The 17,506-nt window shown below is 41.4% G+C and overlaps 1 protein-coding gene and 1 pseudogene across 2 annotated transcripts in view; both read left to right on the plus strand.

The window, feature by feature from the left end:
- necab2 (N-terminal EF-hand calcium binding protein 2) overlaps nt 1-17,029 on the plus strand; it is a 127,228-nt gene extending 110,199 nt beyond the window's left edge. For both annotated transcript variants that reach the window (XM_035798617.2, XM_035798616.2), the window contains 4 exons: nt 6,532-6,644; nt 9,802-9,879; nt 13,970-14,061; nt 14,999-17,029. In XM_035798617.2, coding sequence (XP_035654510.1) covers nt 6,532-6,644; nt 9,802-9,879; nt 13,970-14,061; nt 14,999-15,027 — 312 coding nt within the window. In that variant the 3' untranslated portion in view covers nt 15,028-17,029. The remainder of the gene's footprint in view (nt 1-6,531; nt 6,645-9,801; nt 9,880-13,969; nt 14,062-14,998) is intronic.
- LOC118401257 (homeobox protein CDX-1-like) lies at nt 1,537-6,523 on the plus strand (annotated as a pseudogene).
- Nucleotides 17,030-17,506: the final 477 nt, after the last annotated feature.

The following is a 17,506-nucleotide window of genomic DNA, read 5'->3' on the forward strand; positions in this document are numbered from 1 at the left end:
CTCGACGAACAGTTCTTGTGCTGACATTTCTTCCAGAGGCAGTTTGTAACTCGGTAATGAGTGTTGCAACTGGGAACAAAGGTTTCATTTCTCAAAGACGTTTCCACTTCTCAATAACAGCACTTACAGTTGACAGGAGCAGCTCTAGCAGGGCAGAAATTTGATGAACTGACTTGTTGGACAGGTCCTATGACGGTGCCATGTTGAAAGTCAATGAGCTCTTCAGCAAGGCCATTCTACTGCCGAAGTTTGTCTTTGGCGATTATAGGGCTGTGTGCTCGATTTATACACTTGTCAGCAACAGGTGTGTCTGAAATAGCCGAATCCACTAATTTGAAGGGGTGTCCACATACCTTTGCATATACAGTACCAGTCAAAAGTTTGGACACACCTACTCACACCTACTCATTCCAGCATTTTTCTTTTGTTTTTCTTATTGTAGAATAATAGTGAAGACATCAGAACCATGAAATAACACATATGGAATCGTGTAGTAACTAAAAATGTTTTAAACAATCAAAATAGATTTTAGATTCTTCAAAGTAGCCACCCTTTGCCTTGATGACAGCTTTACACACTCTTGGCATTCTCCGAACCAACTTCATGAGGAATGATTTTTCAACCGTCTTGAAGTTCCCACGTATGCTGAAGACTTGTTGGCTGCCTTTCCTTCACTCTACGGTCCAATCATCCCAAACCATCTCAATTGGATTGGGAGATTGTGGAGGCCAGGTCATCTAATGCACCACTCCATCACTCTCCTTTGTCAAATAGCCTTTGCACAGCCTGGAGGTGTATTTTGAGTCATTGTACTGCTGAAAAACAAATGGTAGTCCCACTAAGCGCAAAACAGATGGGATGGTGTATCGCTGCAGAATTCTGTGGTAGCCATGCTGGTTAAGTGGGCCTTGAATTCTAAATAAATCACAGACAGTGTCACCAGCAAAGCACCTCCACACCATCACACCTCCTCCATGCTTCAACGGTTGGAACCACACATGCGGAGATCATCCGTTCACCTACTCGGTGTCTCACAAAGACACGGCGGTTGGAACCCAAAATCTCAAATTTGGTTCATCAGACCAAAGGACACATTTCCACCGCTCTAATGTCCATTGCTTGTGTTTCGTGGCCCAAGCAAGTTTCTTCTTCATATTGGTGTCCTTTAGTAAATCAACTCAAATCAATTATTTGTCACATACACATGGTTAGCAGATGTTATTGCGAGTGTAGCGAAATGCTTGTGCTTCTAGTTCCAACAGTGCAGCAATATCTAACAATTCCACAATAAATACCTAATACACACATATCTAAATAGGAACTGGAATAAGAATATATAAATATATTGATGAGCAATATCAGTGCGGCATAGGCTAAGATGTAATAGATCGTATAGAATACAGTATATACATATGAGATGAGTAATGCAAGATATGTAAACATTACTAAAGTGACTAGTGTTCCATTTATTAAAGTGGTCAATGGTTACAAGTCTGTATGTAGCCAGCAGCCTTTCTGTGCTAGTGATGGCTTTGAGTCTGATGGCCTTGAAATAGAAGCTGTTTTTCAGTCTCTCAGTCCCAGCTTTGATGCACCTGTGCTGACCTCGCCTTCTGGATGGTAGCGGGGTGAACAGTCAGTGGCTCGGGTGGTTGTTATCCTTGATTATACTTTTGGCCTTCCTGTGACATCGGGTGATTTAGGTGTCTTGGAGGGCTGGTAGTTTGCCCCTGGTGATGTGTTGTGCACATCTCACCACCCTCTGGAGAGCCTTGAGGTTGTGGGGGGTGCAGTTGCCGTACCAGGCGCTGATATAGCCCAACCGGAAGCTCTCAGTTGTGCATCTGTAAAAGTTTGAGAGTTTTAGGTGACAAGCCAAATTTCTTCAGCCTCCTAAGGTTGAAGAGGCGCTGTTGCACCTTCTTCACCACACTGTCTGTGTGGGTGCATCATTTCAGTTTGTCAGTGATATGCACACCGAGGAACATAAAACTCCCCACCTTCTCCACTGCTGACCTGTCTGTGGACAAGGGGGTGCTACCCTCTGGTGTTTCCTGAAGTCCACGATCATCTCCTTTGTTTTGTTGAGTGAGAGGTTATTTTCCTGACACCACATTCTGAGAGCCATCACCTCCTCCCTATAGGCTGTCTCGTCGTTGTTGGTAATCAAGCCCACTACCGTTGTGTTGTCTGCTAACTTGATGATTGAGTTGGAGGCGTGCATGGCCATGTAGTCGTGGGTGAACAGGGAGTACAGGAGGGTACTAAGAACGCACCCTTGTGGGGCCCTAGTGTTGAGGATCAGCGAAGTGGAGATGTTGTTTCCTACATTCACCACCTGGGGGCAGCCCGTCAGGAAGTCCAGGACCCAGTTGCACAGGGCGGGGTTCAGACCCAGAGCCTCAAGCTTAATGATGAGCTTGGATGGTACTATGGTGTTGAATGCTGAGCTATAGTCAATGAACAGCATTCTAACATAGGTATTCCTCTTGTCCAGATGGGATAGGGCAGTGTGATGGCGATTGCATCGTCTGTGGATCTGTTGGGGCCGTAAGCAAATTGAAGTGGGTCTAGGGTGACGGGTAAGGTGAAGGTGATATGATCCTTGACTAGTCTCTCAAAGCACTTTATGATGACAGAAGTAAGTTCTATGGGGCGATAGTCATTTAGTTCAGTTACCTTTGCATTATTGGGTACAGGAACAAAGGTGGCCATCTTGAAGCATGTGGGGACAGTAGACTGGGATAGCGAGAGATTGAATATGTCCGTAAACACACCAGCCAGCTGGCCTGCGCATGCTCTGAGGACACAACTAGGAATGCCATTTGGGCCGACAGCCTTGCGAGGGTTAACACGTTTAAATGTCTTACTCATGTCGGCCACAGAGAAGGAGAACCCCAGACCTTTGTAGCGGGCCACATCGGTGGCACTGTATTATCCTCAAAGCGGGCATTTTGCTTATTTGATTGCCTTGCTGAGGGAATGACTACTCTGTTTGTATTCTGCCATATTCCAAGTCGCCTTGCCATGGTTGAATGCGGTGGTAATCGCTTTCAGTTTTGGCGAATACTGCTATCTCTTCACGGTTTCTGGTTAGGGTAGGTTTTAAGTCACAGTGGGTACAACATCTGCTATACACTTCCTTAAAAACTCACTCACCCGAATCAGCATATACGTCAATATTATTCTCTGAGGCTACCCGGAACCTATCCCAGTCTGCGTGATCAAAACAATCTTGAAGCGTGGATTCCGAATGGTCAGAACTGTGTTGAATAGTCCTTAGCACGGGTACTTCCTGTTTGAGTTTCTGCCCATAGGAAAGGAGGAGTAAAATGGAGTTGTGGTAAGATTAGCCAAAAAGAGGGTGGGGGAGGGCCTTGTATACATTGCGGAAGTTAGAGTAACAATGGTCCAGTGTTTCTCCAGTGCTACAGTCGATATGCTGGTAGAATTTAGATAGCCTTTTCCTTAAATTTGCTTTGTTAAAAACCCCAGCTACAATAATTGCAGCCTCAGGATACAGTTGAAGTCGGAAGTTTACATGCACCTTAGCCAAATACATTTAAACTCAGTTTTTCACAATAGCTGACATTTAATCCTGGTAAAAATCCCTGTCTTAGGTCAGTTCGGATCACCACTTCATTTTAAGAATGTGAAATGTCAGAATAATAGTAGAGAGAATGATTTATTTCAGCTTTTATTTCTTTCATCACATTCCGAGTGTGTTAAAAGTTGACACATACTCAATTAGTATTTGGTCGCATTGCCTTTAAATTGTTTAACTTGTGTCAAACGTTTCAGGTAGCCTTTTGGCCCATTCCTCCTGACAGAGCTGGTGTAACTGAATCAGGATTGTAGGCCTCCTTGCTTGCACACGCTTTTTCAGTTCTGCCCACACATTTTCTATAGGGTTGAGGTCAGGACTTTGTGATGGCCACTTCAATACCTTGACTTTGTTGTCCTTAAGCCATTTTGCCACAAATTTGGAAGTATGCTTGGGGTCATTGTCCATTCGGAAGTCCCATTTGCGACCAAGCTTTAAGTTCCTGATTGATGTCTTGAGATGTTGCTTCAATATATCCACTTAAATTTTCCTTACTCATAATGCCATCTATTTTGTGAAGTGCACCAGTCCCTCCTGCAGCAAAGCACCCCCACAACATGATGCTGCCAACCCCGTGCTTCACGGTTGGGATGGTGTTCTTCGGCTTGCAAGCCTCACCATTTTTCCTCCAAATGTAACTAGGGTCATTATGGCCAAACAGTTCTATTTTTGTTTCATCAGACCAGAGGACATTTCTCAAAAAAGTATGATCTTTGTCCCCATGTGCAGTTGCAAACCGTAGTCTGGCTTTTTTACGGCGGGTTTTGGAGCAGTGGCTTATTAATTGCTGAGCGGCCATTCAGGTTATGTCGATATAGGACTCGTTTTACTTTGGATATAGATACTTTTTGTTTCCTCCAGCATCTTCACAGGGTCCTCTGCTGTTGTTCTGGGATTTATTCGCACTTTTCGCACCAAAGTACATTCTTCTCTAGGAGACAGAATGTGTCTCCTTCCTGAGCGGTATGACAGCTGCGTGGTCCCATGGTGTTTATACTTAAGGTACTATTGTTTGTACAGATGAACGGGGTACCTTCAGGCATTTGGAAATTGCTCCCAAGGAGTCTTTTTGATGTCTTCACTATTATTCCACAATGTAGACAATAGTCCAAATAAAGAAAAAACAAAACTTTTGACTGGTACTGTATATAAATATATACATTGGAAATTATGCAGACAATTACATTGATAGAAGCCACAATCTATTTACAATATTAAAGCTGATCCACCCACTAGTTGATTAAAAAATAAATAATAATAATAATTAAAAGTGGGGTAAGGTGCGTCAACAGGTGCGTCGTAGGTTACAGGAGGTCAAGTCGCATAGATAGATTTCTAGGAATTTCTAAAGAATTGGTGTTATAATGTTTTTGATTACCATGCGCAGAGGAGTTCATTCATTGAGATGTACATGAGTTACTTGCTGGATAAAGACACAGGAAAGTACTCAAATTCTGTGACACACCCGACTCAAACCCTGAACAGTCAGAACTTAATGCAATATACAGATTTCAGTGGTTATCATGACGTCACATGCATCAATGACCCGCATTTCCAGACGACAGGGAAGTGGGGAAATCCACTTACTTCGCATCTCCACGGGAGAAGTGGTCACCGTGTGATTCCCCAGATCTGACATCCATCCTGCCTCCGGGGCCGGGAGCTCTTCCATCACTCAACTCACGAGAAGAAACTTGTACGACTGAATCAGACACAATGTACATTCATCCAGTACAGGAGGGAAGACGCCCAGCAAGGAAAGTACAGTGTGGTGTACACAGACCAGTAGTGCCTAGAGCTAGAGAAGGAGTGGCAGTACAGCCGCTACATCACCATCAGGAGGAAGACAGAGCTGGCCCTGGGCCTCAGCCTCTCAGAGAGACAGGTACAGATCTGGTTCCAGAACAGCCGCTACATCACCATCAGGAGGAAGACAGAGCTGGCCCTGGGCCTCAGCCTCTCAGAGAGACAGGTACAGATCTGGTTCCAGAACAGCCACTACATCACCATCAGGAGGAAGACCGAGCTGGCCCTGGGCCTCAGCTTCTCAGAGAGACAGGTACAGATCTGGTTCCAGAACAGCCGCTGCATCACCACCAGGAGGAAGACAGAGCTGGCCCTGGGCCTAAGCCTCTCAGAGAGACAGGTACAGATCTGGTTCCAGAACAGGTGAGCCAAGGAGAGAAAGATTACCAAGAAGATCCAGCTGTACCAGCAGGCCTCTAAGACCTCAGCCACCCTGACCCTTACCCTATCCAGCCTTGCTGACCCCGGAAATGACTCCATGGCAACCAGCTTCAACAGCAGCAGCTTGTTGTCAGAGACAATATCAATCAAAGAGGAGTACTGAGGAGTTCCTTTACTGTGGACAAACTGTATAACACTTGAATACCCGTATTAAACTGCTGATCCCATAAATAAAAAAAGATAGCTTGGTGGGACAACCAAATATTACTGGCAAAGTAAGTACACTTTTCATCAATAAATTAGCTATCAGCAAAGCCGGATATTAGACAACCCTCCCCTATTTTGGACCCCCCTCACCCCAGTAAATTATGAACTGTCCCTAGATATAACACATTAAACCTGAAGATAGCACAAACATTATGCAATTTAGTTTTGTTTATACAGTAAGAGAGGGGTATGACAATAATCAGTTCTCTTTCATATGCCTAAGCGCTTTCCTAATGCTGATATTCAGTGGGAATATCCTACTTGATATTGCTGGATTAGCCTTAAACATGACTTTCTTTTGGCAACTGCCCTGGCAAAAATGGTAATCTGCAATACCATGGTTATATGGCACACTGCAAGCACTCCATAGAGCATTCCCATCACACGATATAATGGATTTTGTTCCCTCTCTCTGTTTTTATCTACCTCTTTTTCTCAACCCCTCTCTCTTCCTTTGTCTTTCTCTTTCCCAGTCTCTGTACCTGATTCGTCAGGAGATGGCGGTATCCCAGAAGCAGCTGGGAGAGTTCTGCGAGGCCCTGAAGCAGTACCTGAAGAATGTCTCTGCCCAAAGAGACTGCTTCCAGTGGGTCCACCTATTTCCCTTTATCTGTCATTGTCAATCTTTCATAATAGTGGCCTTTTGTCTGCTGTGTGTGTTTTATTTATGGCTGATCTATTCCCAACCTCACTGGTTATTTGTGGAACCCTGCTCAAGTACTTTAGCAATCCTCAATACACAATTTAATATGAGAGACTGATTCTTGACTCCAGTGACTTCTGCACTGACACATTTCTCTATTAACACGATGGTGTCATGCCTTTACAAATCCTCATATTCATCTCTGGAGTGATGGGCTGTGCCTTCATAATGCTTGTTTTGTCACAATGCTCAGCAAGGTACTAAACCCATCCCCCGGTATAATGGCAGGAAGCTCAGGGGAGAGAACATGAATAGATATGAGGAAATAAAGAGTACAAATAAGTCAACATTACAGTGACCTTGGTTGAGGGAGATAGGGAGAGACAGAGAGCCTCTGAGTGCTGGTGTGTGCAGGTTAGTAATGGTTGAGAATCCATCTGACAGAGAAAGGATGTGCTGCATGTGGGCTGAAGAGGCAATCAGACCTGGGAAAGGTGTCTGGCCGCTGGATAAACCTGTTAGACACGCTGTTCTCCTCTGCCTCGCCACAACCATCATCAACCAGGAGGAATCTCCATGTGACAAGGGACCATGGAGTGGAAAATAGGGTTGAGCAGATTAGAGAAAGCTGGGTTTAGTTGGACAGAGCCTCTGATCTTTTGCTCTGAGGTAGCCTACTACAAAACCTCCAAGTACACTACAGCACTGCTGTCAAAGCGAGGATATTTCTTTATCAATAACTGCTTTGTAGAGAAGATGACATGTACAGTTGAAGTCAGAAGTTCACATACACTTAGGTTGGAGTCATTAAAACTAGTTTTTCAACCACTCCACAAATTTCTTGTTAACAAACTATAGTTTTGGCAAGTCGGTTAGGATATCTACTTTGTGCATGACACAAGTAATTTTCCCATCAATTGTTTACAGACCAATTATTTCACTGTATCACAATTCCAGTGGGTCAGAAGTTTACATACACTAAGTTGACTGTGCCTTTAAACAGCTTGGAAAATTCCAGAAAATTATGTCATGGCTTTAGAAGCTTCTGTTAGGCTAATTGACATAATTTGAGTCAGTTGGAGGTGTACCTGTGGATGTATTGCAAAGCCTACCTTCAAACTCAGTGCCTCTTTGCTTGACGTCATGGGAAAATCAAATTAAATCAGCCAAGACCTCAGGAAAATAATTGTAGACCTCCACAAGTCTGGTTCATCCTTGGGAGCAATTTCCAAATGCCTGAAGGAACCCAGTTCATCTGTACAAACAATAGTACTTTAAGTATAAACACCATGGGACCACTCAGCCGTCATACCGCTCAGGAAGGAGACGCTTTCTGTCTCCTAGAGATGAATGTACTTTGGTGCAAAAAGTGCAAATCAATCCCAGAACAACAGTAAAGGACCTTGTGAAGATGCTGGAGGAAACTGGTACAAAAGTACCTCGACATAACCTGACATAACCGGCCGCTCAGCAAGGAAGGAGCCACTGCTACAAAACCACCATAAAAAAGCCAGACTACGGTTTGAAACTGCACATATGGGGACAAAGATCATACTTTTTGGAGAAATGTCCTCTGGTTTGATGAAACAAAAATAGAACTGTTTGGCCATAATGACCATCGTTATGTTTGGAGGAAAAAGGGGGAGGCTTGCAAGCCGAAGAACACCATCCCAACCATGAAGCACGGGGTTGGCAGCATCATTTTGTGGGGGTGCTTTGCTGCATAAGGGACTGGAGCACTTAACAAAATAGATGGCATCATGAGTAAGGAAAATGATGTGGATATATTGAAGCAAAATCACAAGACATCAGTCAGGAAGTTAAAGCTTGGTCGCAAATGGGCTGAAATAAATAATTTTCCCTACTATTATTCTGACATTTCACATTCTTAAAATAAAGTAGTGGTCCTAACAGACCTAAGACAGGGAATTTGTATGATGATTGAATGTCAGGAATTGTGAAAAACTGAGTTTAAATGTATTTGGCTAAGGTGTATGTAAACTTCCAACTTCAAATGTACAAATGTATCTTATTTCCTATCATGCGAATCAATGTAGCAGCAGATTCTTAGGCCGTGTAAGACTCAGTTCAAAAGGACTAGTTGCTCTACAGTTCGTTTCAGAGCGACTCCCTGGAGCCAAGTCCAGGAAATGGGCCGCATGTTGTCAGCAGCGTTTTGTAATCTCATCATAATGCACGTAGGGACGGTGAATAATTTATCACTGAGGAATTGGGCTCTGAGTCTGTACTGCTTCTACTGCTGCTGCTGAATAGGCAATTTTCTTGTCTCTTTTCTAGTCTCACTCACACCACCACAATCTAGGTCTGACACTTTCTTTTCCTCCCTCTCATCTCTTTACTCTTGGTTACTATAAGTGCTTATATATGGTACTAATACATCCTGTCAAACTCCATAAGAATATGTCCTCCTTTTTAGTCATTTAACTCACAGTCTCAGATACACACAAACGCTGGCTAAGTTATGGGAAGGAAGCACACAAATGAATGCACAGACGCACACTCAATCAACCTCCCACTGTCCACAGCTTTCTTTTAGATGGACACACACTGACTTGGACAAAATTTTTCTTTGGTTTGATTAATGTGATTGTTGAGCCTTGCACAGCATCTGCCCGTCAAATGAAACAATGTAGTGGTCTAATATAGATGTTACCTCCAACAGAGAGCTGCTAGCCATAATGGAAGCATTCAGCGGGTCAATAAGACATGTCAGGAGTCTCTCCAGTGGAGTTGTGAGCTCCACTGTGATGGAAGCCATTATAAAACCCAGCTCATACAGTAGAACTGTTCTACTGCACTAAACCCGAGGCACAACTCATCCATCTGAACCACTACTGCCCTCCAGTGGAAGATAATGGGTGGGAAGTGAGTGGAGCTGAAGTCAAGTGACTATGGGTGTCTACTGCTATGGTTTATGTGGTGTGAAAGTGGTTATTTGCTTAACTACCACACATAACTACTACCACATATGCTTATTGGCAATTAACTATGAGGATATTTCATAGTTCTCCAATGTCCATTGCCCATTATTGACTTTCCAATGTCTTACTATCTTTCTTTTTATTCCTTTCTTTCTCAGTGTGACTGCAGTGCGGCTGCCAGATGGACTCTCCTTCGTGGTGTATGAGTTCTGGGATGGAGAGGAGGAGTGGAAAAAGTAAGACCTAGATATGTGTCAGATTTGACCTCGTTCCTCTCTCTCCCACATCTCCTGAACCTTGACTCATTGGTGTTTTTATAATCCCATAGGTCCAATGTTCACACCCCTTACAGTCTTCACATTTTTCTGCTTTAAAACGTAATCTAAAAAGGGATAAAAAAATAAAATACAAAAATTCTACCGATGTACACAACCTACTACACATTTTCAAAGTTAAAGAAAAAGTATTAAACATTTTCCAAAGGAATAAATATAACAAAACAAAGACGTTTTGATTGTGTATGTCTTCACACCCCAGAGTTAATATTTTGGCAGCCATAACATCTGTGAATCATTGTAAATAAGATTTGACCAACTTTGCACAACTCTTAGGGCAACATTTATCCACTGTTTTTGTCAAAATTACTCAAGCTCATTGATGGATGATGGATATTCAAACCTTGTCTCTGACTTTCAAGCAGATTTTAAGTCAGGACTGAGACTGGACTACTCATGAACACTCAACACCGCTTGGAAAAGCCATTCTGGTTTGTCTTTGGCATTGAAAATTATAATTGTCCTGCTGAAAAATAAAACTATATCCCAGGGTTAGGTTTTCAGAAGACAGAGGTGGGTTTTCCTCTAACGTTTTGACTAGGCTTTGCTGCTTTCATATTTCTTTAGATCCTGACAAACTCCCCATGCATACCCGTAACGTGATGCTGTCACCACAATACTTGAAATTGCAGTTGTATTGGATGTGCCCCAAGCCTGCAGTTTTTCATTTAGGCCGAAAAGTGTCTTTGCCGGGTTGTTTTGCAGTATTACTTAGCGGCCTTGTTGGAAACAGAATGGATGACTTTGTTGTTGGTGGCAGCATCATGTTATGGGTATGCTTGTGGGATAGGATAAAAATAAATATCAAAGGAGCAAAGGCCAGATAAAAAGGTTAGAGGAAACCCTGCATCAGTCTTGTAGAGACCTATCCCCTGGGATAGTTTTCTTTTTTAGCGTGAAAATTACACACATGTTAATGCCAAAGACGCACTGGAATTGCTTTCCAATAGGTGTTGTGTGTCCCTGAATAGTCCAGTCTCATTCCAGAGACAAAGTTTGAATATTTCTATCCATCAACGACTCCCAACCAAATTTACTGAGCTTGAACAATTTTGACAAAAACAATAGATATACACTGAGTGTACAAAACATTATGAACACCGCCCTTTCCATGACATAGACTGACCAGGTGAATCCAGATGAAATCTACATTATGTTCCCTTATTAATGTCAATTGTTTAATCCACTTCAAATAAGTGTAGACGAAGGGGACGAGACAGGTTAAAAAAGGATTTTTAAGCCTTGAGAGAATTGAGACATGGGATTGTGTATGTGTGCCATTCAGAGGGTGAATGGTCAGGACAAAAGATTTAAGTACCTTTGAACAGGGTATGGTAGCCTGGCACACCGGTTTGCGTCAAGAACTGCAACGCAGCTGGGTTTTTCACGCTCAACAGTTTCCCATGTGTATCAGGAATTGTCCACCACCCAAAGTTGGTAGAATCTTATTCAAAATGTTTCGCAGCTGTAATGGCTGCCAAAGGTGCTTCCACCAAGTATTAAGTCTGGGATGTGAAGACATATGCTATCAAGACATCCTTTAAAAAAATATGTAAATCATTAATTTGGAAAATATCCTATACCTTTTCTTAAACTTTGGAAGTGTGGAGTACAAAAACCTAATTATTATTTTTATTTTATTTTAAGGCAGCGAAATTTGAAGACTGTGCAAGGGATGTGTAGACTCACTATGCACTGTGTCTGTATTTCTTACATGATTGGGTGGATGAATACAGAAGAGCCATCGTTGCTTAGTGTTTTTGTTGTTCATTCTAAGGTAACATCTGGAGTCAGTCTTTGGTTAAGTAGAGGTCAGTGGAGACTCCTCAGAGGAGGAAGGGGATGACCATCCTCCACAGTGAATTTCATAAAAATAAAAATAGTGAAACATTTAAAAAGTTATAATTTTTAGATAAAACTATATTAAATATATTCACGTCACAAAATAACTGATAAAATACACTGTTCTGCTATTCCGGTCTACAGTAGCCTCAATGGCTGACAAGGTAAAAATCTGTCATTCTTCCCCTGAACAAGGCAGTTAACCCACTGTTCCTAGGCCGTCATTATAAATAAGAATTTGTTCTTAACTGACTTGCCTAGTTAAATAATGGTTAAATAGAATTTTAAAAACTGAAAAAACAAGCAGTCTGTATGGTAGCACCATGGTGTAGCCAGAGGACAACTAGCTTACGTCCTCCTCTGGGTATATTGACTGCAATACAAAACCTAGGAGGCTCGTGGTTCTCACCCCCTTCCATAGACTTACACAGTAATTATGACAACTTCCCAGAGGACGTCCTCTAACCTATCAGAGCTCTTTCAGCATGATCTGATATGTTGTCCACCCAATCAAAGGATCAGAGAATGAATCTAGTACTGAAAGCATAAGCTACAGCTAGCTATCACTGCAGTGCATGAAATGTGGTGAGTAGTTGACTCAAAAGAGAGAGAAAAACAGTAATTAATTTCTGAAAAAAATGAAGGAGAAGCAAGAGAGAGATATTTAGTCTTTTTTTCATTTTCACTTTCACTTACTTAGCAAGCAAATGCAGCTAGACAGTTTAGCCTACTCAAACAGAGGGATGTATGTTAGCTAGCTAACTGTGACTATCCAAAACAATACTATGATTTTTCCAAGTCAGGGTAAGCTTTTGGTTTTATTCATTTATTGTCACCGGGGCCCACCGGTGTAACTGCTAAACTGCTTATTAACTGTATACTGTACAAATGACTGTAACATGTTTAGTAACACGTTAATTATATTAGCTATGTTGACTATGACGTTACTTTAGCTAATATGGTGACAACAATGTAGGCTGTGTGTAGCGGTTATTATATGGTTTGGCATGGAAAGGTTTTTTCGCTTGGTCACACGCAGCTGATGTGTTGTGCATTGAAGTCCACAAGTGAAGGGAAAAGGTGAGAGGAGGAGAGTGCGTAAATGCGAGAAGGAATACAACATGGCTGCTATGAAAGTGAACTGTGTTTACGTGTGATCAGGGGTGTATTCATTCTGCCAATTCTGTTGAAAAACGTTTCTTAAACAGAAGCAAACAGAATGAAACAGGGATAAATATACCTGAATTTGTCCAATAGAAACTCTAGTTTGCAATGGTTGTACTAATGATTACACCCTAGATCAGCTAGATGCAGGCAAGAAAGAGTGTGCCAGGCAGTATTGAATACGTCACTGTCTGTCCATGTGTCACTGTCTGTCACATAAAAAAAATATCTTGACATGTGTGCACCTACAGTATATTGTAAACTTTCATTTATAGGCTAGGTTGTAACAACCTCATGATGGGTATAGGGAAAATTTGAATATAATGTAGTAGCCTAAACCTATCGACATTACATTGAGCTGGGTGAATGGAATATGAATGACAGTCATCCAATATGCTGTAATAAAAACAAAAAAGAATTGTCCTCCATCTTAAACGGCACAGACCACCAGATGTACAGTATGTGACTCTACAGCAGCAAGAATCAATTAAAATCAGTATATTTGTCACGTGCGCCGAATACAACAGGTATACTTACAGTGAAATGCTTACTTATGGGCTCTAACCAATAGTGCAAAAAAGGCATTAGGTGAACAATAGGTAAGTAAAGAAATAAAACAACAGTAAAAAGGCAGGCTATATACAGTAGCGAGGCTGTAAACGTAGCGAGGCTACATACAGACACCGGTTAGTCAGGCTGATTGAGGTAGTATGTACATGTAGATATGGTGACTATGCATATATGATGAACAGAGAGTAGCAGTAGCGTAATCTAGCTACAGCTAGAATAAGGCTAGCATAATTACTTATTGATGATTTTGGGGATGTGCTGAGGCTGTAATGCATCTTTATCTTGTATGTTCTCATTAATATTTTACTGATCACAATCACAATATAATCTATGGGGCATACTGAAGAAGTGAGTGAGCGTGCATATGTCCTCGTCTGTCTTTGTGTGATCTTATGCCCTCCACCTCTGTCCTCAGACACCTCCAGACTGCATCTTCCAAGGCCTTTCAACATGTTAAAGTGGACACTCTGTGCCAGCCCGAGGCTGTGTCCACTGTCGCTGTGCCAGGTTAGTCTCCTGAGAGGGCAACCAGGTTTCAGAGAATATCATATTGTTCTATACATAAATCCGAGACACTCGATTTAGTATGATATGTTACGTTTGCTGTGGATACATAAGACAGATGCTTACATAAGGCAAAACAAAAGGAGGGTGGTTGGTCGGGGTAGATGGGTGGGCGTAGTAACAAGAGTTGCGAGTTCGAATCTCATCACAGACAACTTTGGCATTTTAGCTTACTTACTACTTTTTTGCTACATTCCAACTACTTAGCATGTTAGCTAACCCTTTTCCTAACGTTAACTATTTTAGCTAACCCTTCACCTAAAGCTAACCCTTTTAGCTAATGCTTCCCCTAACCCTAACCGTTTAACCTAACTCCTAAACTAGCTAACATTAGCTACCATTAGCTACCTATTATCCGTAACATATCATATGAATTGTAATCATATGAAATTGGTGATGGACATCCACAAATTAATACATACCACACAAAACGTAGCATATTGTACTAAATGGAGTGTCTTGGGAAATACGTAGGAATAATACGAAATGCTCTGAGTCCAGGTTGGAGAGGGATGCTGGCATAGTGCCATGTGTCTGGGATGGATGGGGAGCCCTTAATTGCAAGGGAACCTACTGGGGAGAGATGTGTTCAATGTAGAGCAGGAGCAGTCAGGGAAAGCACATACCTTGATATTTATTGTTGTGGACTTATTGTTATTGGCATGAATGCATAAGGCCTTATGTCATAGACTTACCCCATACAAACCTGAAAATGTATGACATTACATTTGAATTATATTACACAGTGTATTATCACATTTGAGCAGAGAAACAGTAGATGAGTGTCAATGTGTGAGTGTGTTAATGATAGACTTGTTTTTTTGTATTCCTGAGCTGCTTGTGTCTTAACTGAACTCCCCCTCTGTCTCTCTCCCTGCAGCCGCCTGGTGCAGCCTGAGCAGAGACTGACAGGGGTGGGGCCAGATTGCCTGAGTCTGCAACACCCACCATCCTTAGCTCCACCTTAACCTCCCTCACCCTCTCTCTCTCACCCTCACAACCCCTCTCTTTCTCTCTTTTGTAAGTACATGTTTACACAGTGTCTGTTTGATATTGAGGCAAAATGGAATGCGTCAATTGCAGTGAATATTGAACAGTGCATTAAAGCGAGATTACCTCCATCCAATGCATTTCTTCATCATATCATTCACCCTCAAGTCATGGTAGAAATGACGTGAACTGTTAACCTGCTTTTGAGGCTCTCGTGCATGTCATCCATTTTGACTAAAGACATGAACCTGCTACTGCTAATGGTAGACTAATAGAACGCTCAACATTCGTCTCTATCAAGCAGTTAAGGTTGTTTCTTCCGTTGTGTTAAAAGTACATGTATGAATCAGCACTGGATATATTAGCTGTTAAAGTCTAGTAAAATTATATGAAAAAATGTTATATTATAATTATATTTGTATTGATGTCTTTCGTGATACAGTGCAAAATTATTAAGAAAAAGCAATTACTACAAGTAGCAAAACTTGGTTTGCTGCAGCAGTTCCCTTTTTGACCAACACAATCTCAAGCCTTAAACATCAGCATATGGTTGAGGTTGTAAGTGGGTACCTAGGTAGGATTTCCCATAAACACACACTAATTAGATTTTAAACATCTAACGCACAGCCCCATCTTACAATCACAATGTTCATTGCAATTGAGCAAAAAGGAGATGTTTACACACCTATCAAGCAAAATGATAGTAGCAGAAAATATATCAGAATGTTCACCCACCAGCCCAGTTAGAGAAGAACCTCTTGTGCACATCTAGGACCATGACGACTTTGTCCAACCCCAATTTCACCAACTTGAAATCAACATGATCAAACAGAGACCTAGTCAAAAACCACAATGTACATAAATGGAATATAGCGATTAAGATATATAAAGTATGAGAGTATTAGAAATGATCAAAATATGAATGTTATCTATAAAGAATAATGTATGAATCACTCATCTTGATCAACCTTTAGAGGGCGGAATATTTCACCTACTTTGCCATTGAATTTTTTTGTTTGTCCTGTAAGCACATGAAGGTCATGGCAAGCCTGTCCTTAACCAATGGGGGAATATCAAACTCTCCCTCCCCAGGATAACATTCTCAGATAATATCAAGTAATAACAAATACGGTCCTTGTGCACTGTAAAATAAATAAAACGGTTTGTTTACTTGCCTTTGATCATAACTAGGACCACCACTGAAATGGAATGAACTCATGTCCAGTTCAATCTCTGGTGCTAGGCCACATTACACTTTACCTTGAGAGAACCCTGGACTTCTCAGTGTTAATGCACCTGTGATATTAATCAATAATGAATAGCACGCCTTGGTCATTATATTAGCCTAAGCATCAGTATTACAGAATGGAGCAAGTGCATGGATCCCTTGTTGACAGACATGGGGAAATTCTACTGGAAAGGTTTTCTATTTATCCGTTGTTTCTGTTGGGTTCTGTATGAACAGGTCAGAGCCAGCCAGACAAAAAAAATGCCAATACTATTTCTAGAACATTCCTGGCTGTTCCCTAAACTGTGCAATCAATTTTTTCTCTCCTTATCCCTCACTTGAGTGCATGTTCAAATGAATGTCCAGTAACTTATTTGCTGTAGTATTTAGCCATGCTATTTTCAATGGGTTTTGTGCGTTTCTTATTTTTCTTTTATAGTATTCCTATAAAGGACAGACGAAACAAAAATATATATGAATAGAAAATGCCATACAGAATGAACATTCACTTTTATGGCAATGTTTAATGAAGTACTAATTCTTATACTTATGTATGTTTCAGTAAAATGGCTTTCTCTCTTTGAGTGTAGAGACTTATTGCAGGGATGCAAGTACTATAATTAGTCTTAACGTTGTTGAAATTCTAGATAATGTAGAGTGATGCAACTCAATAAAATGGTAATACTGAAATAAGCCATGAATCTGTTGCTTGATTGCTTTACATTTCTGGGAAAGCATGCAGTCGACATGTATGAAGACAAGCGAAACAAGTGCCAGAGCATATTTCCTATTCAACTTTTCTTCTTTTTTTAAAACTTCTGACAAACATGTCAATACAATGACGAATATCGATATACTGTTCACAGAAGGCCAGTAACCGAAAGGTCGCTGTTAAGAATCCCAGTCGACGAGGTAAAAAAAAAGATCTATTGATGTGCCTTTGAGCAAGGCACTTAACCCTAATTGCTCCAAGTCTAGAACCAACAGAACCCTGAACAGCATCAAACCCCAAACCATACAACTGCTAAAGATGTTAACGAAATAGCTACCCACATCTGCATTGAACCTTTTTGCAAAAACTGTTTTTACTCACTCACTTGGCTGTTAGCATTATCATGAAAAGGGGCATGAGGGAAGCCCTGCAATATTACCTTTTTCTAAGTGGCGAGA

This window comes from Oncorhynchus keta, chromosome 22 (assembly GCF_023373465.1).
Source record: "Oncorhynchus keta strain PuntledgeMale-10-30-2019 chromosome 22, Oket_V2, whole genome shotgun sequence".
Lineage (NCBI taxonomy): Eukaryota > Metazoa > Chordata > Actinopteri > Salmoniformes > Salmonidae > Oncorhynchus > Oncorhynchus keta.